The sequence below is a fragment of the Drosophila sulfurigaster genome, chromosome 2L (genome assembly GCF_023558435.1).
Source record: "Drosophila sulfurigaster albostrigata strain 15112-1811.04 chromosome 2L, ASM2355843v2, whole genome shotgun sequence".
Classification (NCBI taxonomy): domain Eukaryota; kingdom Metazoa; phylum Arthropoda; class Insecta; order Diptera; family Drosophilidae; genus Drosophila; species Drosophila sulfurigaster.
Window position 1 is genome coordinate 27,452,512 of NC_084881.1, and position 9,820 is coordinate 27,462,331.

Consider the following 9,820-nt stretch of genomic DNA (forward strand, 5'->3'; position numbering starts at 1 on the left):
GAAAACTTATAATTCTAATTAGAAATAACAAATTGAAGCTGCGCTCGTTGCATGCCACAGAAAGTTCACTTCACAAATTGGGAATTGCGTTTGGCTGCCCTAAAGTGTGAAGTTGCATTTGTTAGTATTAGTTCATGAATAGAATTCATAGTTGAAGTGCTTGTAATAACTTTCATATCAAAGCTGTTTAAATCAAGGAACTTGGCTACTATACTTTTATCACTGATATTTGAAATAATGTGAGAAATTCTTCACGCTTAAGTCTTGCATTTACCATTTGAATTTATGATATTGCTAAAACTATATTAAAAAAAAAGTCCAATTTGCAAAATCAAGAACCTAAAGGAGAGAAATTCTCAAAATAACACCAGAAATATTTGATTTAGTTTACACAATTCGGAAATCAATCAATATTTTATCTTTCAATATGATTTGTTGGTATTGAAACAATAAATTTCTTCTTCTTATTATCAAGAACTTGCTCTTGATATCTTGTTGTGTATTCTCACATTAACAAGAACTTATTCTTGACCTCCAGTTGTGTTTTCTAACATTACAATTTTAATGCTCTTCACGCACTTTTCAGACAAGAATTTTTAGTACTAAAAATCAAAATCTCGATTTTCATTGTGTTGTGTCTAAACGATTAGACTTGTAATGAGAGAGAGAGAGAGACATATATGCAAAAAAAAAACATCGAAATTAAACGCTAATGTTTTGTGAAAGATTTGTTTATGACAAACACTTCTCAGAGAGTACTTCATGAATATGTTCTGTGCTCTAAAATTCCCCTAGACTCGTCTCTCTATTTGTCGCTTATCAGTCCTCATTCTCGAAATTTAATTTAATCAATTTTACGACACTCTGAGCAGAGCAAAGCCAATTCTCGCATATTGTGAAATATCGCACTCAGAAATAATTTGGAAGCAATTTCATCGCCCAGCCGACAGTCTTAAAACAAACGCTCGACAATGAAGATACTCCAAGTTGCATTCGTATTTATTCTGGTGCTGGAAATCTGCATTGCGCGCAATCTTAATTTCCAGAAAATTCGCAAAAATATTTCCTTCACTGAGGGTCACAAAAATATTTCCTTCACTGAGGCTCGCAAAGATCTTTCCTCCACTGAAAAGAATATAAACAGAGATGAATACGTCTATCGTACGACTAACGCACCAGACGTTCCACTTGTTCTAACTGGGTGTGACACGCCGTGTCTAATCAGAAATCGAATGCGAAATGGTTAAGCTAAATATGGAAAACCTAAATATGAAAAGCTCATAAGTAATAAAATTGTATCTTTAAGCAAACTTTTCACAAACGCTTTGAATTATTTACATGTTTCTAAATGATGTTTTTTCAGTGCAAATTCGTAAACTTATTATTAACTCTTTGTAAATGTATTTATTATGCATCCTCAGCGACATACAAGTTGCAGAATAACGTTCCTTCCTCAAAATAACGCAAATGTGCAAAATTTTGTGGCATTTCTATTTGATTTAAAAAAAGTATCATGATTATATGCCAATGTTACGTGAGACATTTGTTTTATAGAAAGCATTCTGTGTTTAGTGCCCAAATATTTCCCTATTCTATTTGTCGCTTATCAGTCTCAATTTTCGGAATTTCTTTTACTGGCTCTCAGAGCAAAGCAAAGCCAGCTCTTGCATTTTGCGAAATGCGAAATATCGCACTCAGAAATTTATTAAAAGCAATTTAATAATCACCCAACCGACAGTCTTAAAACAAACGCTCGCGATGAAGTTACTCCAAGTTTCAATAATATTTATTCTGGTTCTGGAAATCTGCATTGCGCGCAATCTCGATCAGGGACTTGAAGGAATTAGCACTAAAGAAGGGAGCTTATTAGAATCGGACAACGAACTCATTCCTGAAATAAACATCCCGGCATATGGCAAATGCTGTTGCTCTCTAAAGAAGATCGCGGTCGTTGGTCCTTTGGACCCGTGTTCCAAGAAATGTAAACTTTTAAAAATATTTAGTAATCAGAGTCCTAATCCTAAGGACGAGACAAATATGAAAAGGTCGTAAATAATAAAATTGTATCTTCATGCAAACTTCTCACAAACGCTTTGACATATTTGTATGTTACTGATCCGTATTTCTTTCAGTGATAATTCGAAAACCCTTAGGTTTAACTCTTTGAATCATCATCAGTGGCAAGTAAGTTGTAGACAAACAAAAACACAATTTAAACTACTCGCTTGCCTTGACCTGAGGTCGCGAGACAGTGATTACAAGACATACGTCACATTATCATTTCCATTTATTCAATCAACAATTGTCTGTCTGCCTTTTGCAGATTCTATTCATATTTCTCTCCGTAATCTGTTAGAGTCTCGTGCTTATAGAGATCATTAGTGCAAAATTGTTCTTTCTCTTAAGCACATTTTTACTTCCTGTTGATAATAATACTATAGCTTCCATACCATATTTTTCCATCAACTGTTGCGCTCTGATCCATGAATCGATTCTCTTTTTCTGACAAACTTTTGAAAGTGTAATATAAGAATTCGAATTATTAAATTCAAACAACCAACTGAATTTGTGTCGAGCTTAAAAACTTGGTCAGATTATAATTGAAACATGTATTTCTGTAAATCGCTATTAAAAACATTGTTGTTGAAAGCTGGATAAAAAGGAAACCTGTCTTAAAACCCATTTTAAGTTGAAGAACATATCGATATACAGCTCGTTGAATAAACAAATTGTGTGCGTCAGTTTTCTTCTATAAATTTCATGGCATCAGCTTGTGATAATTGAAACTACTTGTTTGAATCTGTAATTTTTAAGTAGCTTCATTTGCAAAACACAAAACGTGTGGCCTTTGTTTTTTGATTTGGCCTTGATAGCACAACGTTTTGAGAGTGTCGTTCAGGTTAATTCAGTCCATTTGATCTGGGCAATTGAATCGCTCATTTGGCTGCTCAACTGTTTAACTGCATTTGACAGGCTTCATTTGATTTCATGTTTATAATAAGCTTAGGCAAACTCAACTGAACTCGACTCAACTCAACTGAACTCAACTCACAACTGTCCCCCCTAAGCGTTCGTCCTGGCATCGTCTCGTTTTGTACTAAACTAAATGTATGGTGGGTGCTGGTTTCTCTGTGTATCCTTAACCTGCCAAAGCTTAGCATCTAACTCAATTTTGCAACTGTCTGTCTTGTTCAACAATTTCCTGAGGGCACAGCAACAGCAGCAGCAACAACAACATTATTTTGAAGACGCTGCGACAAACTCGAAATGCAAACAAAACAAAATTTTGCAGCTGCTTTAAGTGGACAGAGGAATGGAACTACTACGAAAGGAACTCAGCTAAGTGGGGGACATAGAGGGTGGTAAAGGGAGGAGAAGGACTTCATCTTCTATCCGGCACAGGATGCGATGCTTATTGCCACGGACAACGTCTCACACGTGGGCCAGGCAACCGGAACGCTTTGAGCTGGCGTTGACATTTCGTTTGTTCAATTATAAACTTTTGCGTGGGCGTTGGCATTCCCCCCTCCCTCTCCCTCTCTCTCACTTACAGCCATTTGCTGTCTCACTCACATGTTGTGCTTTGTCTTTGGCTTTGTTCTAACGCGCTTTTGTTGTGCTTTGTTTTTTTGGTTTTTTGACTTTTTGCTGCTCATATTGTGTACGCTGCCTGTTTGGCTTTCAATCAAAGTTTTTAAAAGCTTCAACAACAAACTGCTGCTGCTGCTGCTCGTCGCATATGCCACACAGTGGCTCTCAGTGCTCTCTCAGTCTCTCTGAGTGCTCAGCACTCTGCGCCCACAGGCAGCTAACGTACAACAAAAACAGAGCAGAGAAAAATCCCATTTCCGTTTCCGTTCGCATAGTTTTGCTGCTCAGCAAACAACGATTTATAGTCTTCGGGCGGGTATTAGAACTTTGTCATGAAACACACTCAACACGACACAGGAAGTATAAAGATCAACTCTCTCTCTCTCTCTCTGTCTCTTTGATATGATCGATGGACAAACTTTGGCGCATTTCCACATTAGCAAATGTGTTAGAATTGTTGTGAATTTATGGCATTTTGGCACTTGCATTAAAATATTTGAACTTTTAGTTATGAGCATGAATTGTATTAAGATTTCAAAGAAAGAAGCAATATACAACAAAATTTTAGTTCTTCGTTAAAGCTCCACAGACTGAGAAATACATGCAACAAATATTGCTAGGAAAAAGAGAATTGAAATAATAATGTTTCTAGTTATATTTTCTCAACCATAATGCATATCTAATAATAATTAGTAATAGAATACTTTATCAGAATAGCAAGAAAAGAAATTTGTCGATTTAACGTGACTGATATTACAAAAAGTATGAAAATGAAATCATATTCGAAAAAGCCACGACAAAAGGTAAACTTGTAAAAAAAAAGTTGGCCTATTGCCACTATACATTTGTAGGTAGTCTAAATTAAAAAAAAACAACTTGAAGAATTTGATTTTATATTATAAACCACATAAAACAAAACAACTTGAGGAATTCCTTGACAACACAACTTAAAGAAGAAAATATTAGTTACAAAATATCGGTAAACATTTAGACTCAGCTAACATTTCCCACATTTAAAGTTATTTTAGTTTCTCATTTTCATTTATCTTTCTCTCTGTGAGTGCATTAATATGCTCGTTGCTTTCTCAAGAGTCGATTTCCTCATCATTGCAATTTTATTTGTATTTTTCTTGTTATGTTTTTTTTCATTATTTGTTTCCTTTCTTTGTATATTTTTTGTGCAATTTTATCAGCAGTCTGTCAGTGCATCAGCGGCTGGAACTTTTATTGAATTTCCGGCTGGGCGCCGGCGACTTTTTGTTGGTGTTGATGTTGGTGTTGGTTTTTGGTTTATTACGGCCAGTTTATTCGCCAGGACTTGGCACTAGAATCCGTTGGCCAGACAGTCAGATAGTCAGGCATCCATCCGTTTAGCTGAGAGCTGAGCTGTCGGCTGTAAATTACATTTTGCGCACACACAGCTTGAATTCGTTAGCCAAACACTAACCAACTGCATATGCTTGATGCATTTTCCTTTTATTTTCATTCTTTCAGCCCTACCGGATCAAGGACCACCGAAAATAAGCGGAGGACGTCCGCGTTACCAGATTGGCGACTGGGTGCGCATCAACTGCACAGCCGGACGCTCGAAGCCCGCTGTCAATCTGTCGTGGTTCATCAATAGCGAACCGGCCGAGCCGCAAAAGCTACGCAAATACGACACCATCGTCTCGGGACGCGAGGGACTCGAGACCTCGGTGTTGGGACTGCAATTTCGGGTGGAGCAACAACATTTTCGCAACGGAGACATGAAGTTAAAGGTGAGAGAGCGAGACTGCATTATTTAAAATGTATTTCATGACTAATGAAATTTCCTCTCGAATCTTTGCAGTGTGTGGCCTCGTTGTCGACGTTCTACTGGCGGAGCAACGAGGAGTCCGTCGAGGGCGATCGACCACAGAAAGCGCCGGTCCTCGAGTCGCGCGAAAGTGACAGCGCCTTTGCGAGCAATTCGCGCGCCGATCCGGTGCAAGGTATGTCATACCGGGAATTATTTGTAACACAATTCTTATCGCTTTTCCTTCAACCTTCAAATGCAGCCAGCAATACGGAAATGGCCCGTGCACCGAGTGCGCTGCTGTTGCTAGCGCTGGCCACCGCTGCCACCTTGGCTGGCGTCACCTCAGTCACCTCGGCTTGTTGTTGTTGCACCACCTCAAGCAGTTGGCAGCGACCAGCGAGACGGCACAGCAGCAAGGCCAGATCGATACGCGATCGATCTCGATCGAACGATAATAATAAAGTTCATGATAAGGTTGAGGAGAAACAGAAACAAACTCTAGATAAGAAAGGGAAGCCAGTTGGTATCGTTACCGTTACCTTTGTTGAACTGCTCAGCGCAGCTCGGCAAAAGTTGAAGCGATTCGTTCGATGCTCGTTGCTCAATGTGGCGAGGCAGCAACAAGTCGTGTTGTCTGCGCGGTAGCTGCATTAAGTCAGCCTCGACTCTCTGCTCATGCCCGCCCATGCATTTCTCAGCCCCGCCCACACAAATTTCCACTGAATTTTCCGTCTTCGCTTCGCAAAAAAAAACAGAAAAACAAATAACTTAACAGAAAAAAGATTGAAAAAAAAAAAAAAAACGAGAATTGGCAAATCAAAAAAAAATCAAACACAAAAATATAAATTGAAAATTGAAGAGAAACCGATAATTTATTTATGTCGTTAACAAAAGCTTTCTTGAATTTAATTTGTATAAACAAAAAACGTAATGATATGCATATTATTAATTACATTTAAACAAAAGCGAATCGCAACCAAAAAAAGGAAAACTGTTTTTAGCTGCCACAAAAACAAAACAAAAAAAAAAAGAAACGAAAACAAAATTGTTAAGCGTATTAAAAGAAGAAAACTGTAAATAGTTAATACTTAATGTATGTATTGTATGTTATTAATTTATAAGTATTTAGCGGCGCTGCACTAACTAAAATGTAAAACAAAAACAAAAACAAAAGCAAAACTATGAAAATATTAAATTAAATCTGAATAACTGAATAACAAAAGATGAAGCTCAACACAAAAATCAAACAATTTCAATGTAGTGCATTGCAAATTAAACAAAAAAAAAAAAGAAAAGAGTTTAAAGAAATACACACACACGTAAAAATATATATATTTATTAAAATCTAGAAAAGTAATTGTAAGCATTCTCTAGCTAAATAATAATATTAAATATTAAGCATAGACATTTCAATGGAATATTAAATACGAGTAACGAGTGAATGCGCAAAAAAAGAAGAAAACACATTTTATTGTATAATGTAATATTCATTATTGATTCAAGCACATTTCGCATTAATTATTTAGACTATAAATTCGTTTTCGAAAATGTAAAATATAAAATCTCTCGATATTTGATTTACTTACCATAATATTAAGAGTAAAATACTTAACAAAAAATAATAATCATGAATATGGGAGAGAAGCAAGCACACGATTTATATTTAAAAGAAAACAAAAACACAAAATGATAATGATGAAACTCGAAAGAAATCTAATCAAATGTAGCATCTTAAAGCTGGTGACTGTTGAAAAGTCTTAAAACTAACAAAAACATATCGTAAATTTATAAATTGCCAAAGTTTTTATGTACATGTATGTGTGAACTCAATTACGTATAATGAATGCGAATACGAATGCGAATACGAATACGAATACTAATCGATATACGAAGCATTTTAATGGAACTATTTACTAATTAAGTAATACCGATGTTCAATCCGTTCTCTGTCCGTATTTGTTTATTTGTTCTTATAGATTTAAAAACTAAACAAATAACAAAGAAGGTTGGAAAAGTGGAAAGAGTTTAACTACTAATAACATTCCATGTTATTTTCGCTGTCATCCATTAACAAAAAAAAATGAAAAAAAGAGAAAAGAGCGCTATCAATTGACAAATTGTTGAAATGTTAACAGTTTAGTTAGCCAATTTTAGAGAAACAATAGCAAAAGTCAAACAAAAAAAAAAGGAAATCGATAATGAAAAACCAAAACAATAGCGAAATGATTGTGATTAAGCCTTAATGAAGAGTTGAAATTAATTCAAAAACACACACAATGAAAATCTATATATATATATAACATAATATGTAAATAGCCCGAGAGCAGCGCCACATAAAATGCTTTGTCCATTACAATTACAATTACAATTACAATAACAATAACGATTATTAATGCAATTTCCATGCACGAATTATGCCAATATCAATTGTACATACAAACTACAGATTCATTTTTTTCGTCGATGCATGTTTCTATTTTGATTTCCGATTGCTGATTGAACGCATTTTAATTATAAATATAATATTTGTCATGCATATGCATTTTATGTGTAAATATTTCGATTTAATGCTAACTAAATTAGTATTAAGATGTCAAAACAAAAAAAGTAATGCGCCAATTTTATTGATAAGCGAAATCTATAGATTGCTTCGGCTAGCCGAAGTCCAAACACCCTTGCTTTTTTGATTTCATAAAATGCAACTTCCATTTAAGCTAAGTAAATGTAAATTCCACAACGTTTTCAAGGGTATAAGTGAATAAATGAATGAATGAGTGTGAATGTGAGTGTGAGTGATTTATATAATACATACACAAAAAAGTTTAATAACAAAAAAATACGTGTGCATTGTTGTCAACTGTAAAACTGTTTTTAAGTCTCACTTAATGTCGAACGCTATAAACTACAATTAACATTAAAAAAATATTAACGATACAGAAACACACATAAAATAATAGAATCCCATTTAGGTCGAGCTAAACGATCGATAAAAAAAAAGTAAATGAAATAACTGTGTGCTAATTGTAAGTGTAAATTATTTGTGTATTTAAAAATCAATTTTTAGATGTATAAAAAGCGTAAGATAAAAATGCATTCGCATATACGATAATACAAAAATAACAAAAACAACAAAACACATAATGAGCTGCATACTAAAAATATATAAAAACAAACAGAAAAAAAAAAAAAAAAAAAAAGAATAAACAAATGCCATAAAGTAATTTAACTTGAATTTAACAACAGCTAAAGCCAACAACAAAACAAACTCTGTAAATATCTTTAAGCATAAATTCTATGTACGATACGAGTATCTGACACAGACACAAATCAAACAAACAACAACAACAGAAATTATGAATGAAAACATCTTGAAGACGAATTAATAAAAAACAAAAATAATATTTGTTTCAAAATCAACTGGCGGCTTTTCGCTTTCATGTTCTTAAGACCGATTTATGTACCAAGTAAAATTGTTACTTCCCGTCTGCGTTTTTAAGAGGCAACGCACAAAATTGGGTAATTTTTGGAAAATATTTCAAATACGTGAAAATGTGCGGCGCGAACGTGACAACTGCATTCCAACGACTGTCCAGCGGCAATAATATGGGAAAAGGACAACCCAAAACGTTTAGCAGTAAAAAGAGAAGGCACAAACAAGTAAGATAAGGAGGTAAGAGAAAGAAGTTCGAGTCATACTTGAAGTTGGGTAAGTAAATAGTTGAATCTCTTTGTATCTAGCACAACAATGTTTCCTTCTAATATTCTCTAAGTCGCATTTATGTTCGTCTTATCCGCATTTTCTTTCGGGGCTAATAAGCTGCCAAAAATAAGCACATTTGATAAATAGATGACAAAGCCAAACAAATTATAAGAGAGAGAGAGAGGAGTGGGAAGATGCCAACACATTTATCGCCGCAAATGAGCTGACTTCCAGCCAGCCAGGTGAGGATGACAAAAAAGAAAAGCTCTCCCCCAAAGAAAAGCTGTGTTGTTGGTCAAGCATCTTGGCCATTTTGCTGGGCTATCAAATGTCACATAAATCAGATTTGTCATTTAATTACAACAACAACAATGTGTGTGTGTTCGTTAAGGAAAAACCTTGTCTACAAATGTAGCTTAAGCTTGAGCCTAAGCTGCTATTAGCCAGACGTTCTGCTACTATCAACATTGTTTGCCTCATTTCCGCATCTCCACTTAAGCTCCCAGTCGAAGTGAATATAAGAGCGTTACACATGTAAGAGAAGAAAAAAATGGAAGATATATACGTATAGTAAGTTGGCCTTTTGCATATTAAGCTCAATTGTCTGCAGCTTAAAAGTTTCACGTTTGATATCGCACAGATAAGACGGCAGCACAGGTAAAGTTTTGATTGCCTTAATGATAAGTTGAACTACGCATTAAGGCGGCAAGTGGCAATCAACTTTCCGACCCTTGTCAATTTGTGATATC

At 35.1% G+C, this 9,820-nt stretch overlaps 1 protein-coding gene across 3 annotated transcripts in view; it reads left to right on the forward strand.

Annotated features, from left to right (window-relative positions):
* LOC133841542 (uncharacterized) overlaps window positions 1–8,579 on the forward strand; it is a 102,776-nt gene extending 94,197 nt beyond the window's left edge. For 2 of the 3 annotated variants that reach the window (XM_062274106.1, XM_062274115.1), the window contains exons 5-6: window positions 5,086–5,351; window positions 5,423–8,579. In XM_062274106.1, coding sequence (XP_062130090.1) covers window positions 5,086–5,351; window positions 5,423–6,016 — 860 coding nt within the window. In that variant the 3' untranslated portion in view covers window positions 6,017–8,579. The remainder of the gene's footprint in view (window positions 1–5,085; window positions 5,352–5,422) is intronic. The other variant, XM_062274123.1, reaches the window with a different exon arrangement.
* Window positions 8,580–9,820: the final 1,241 nt, after the last annotated feature.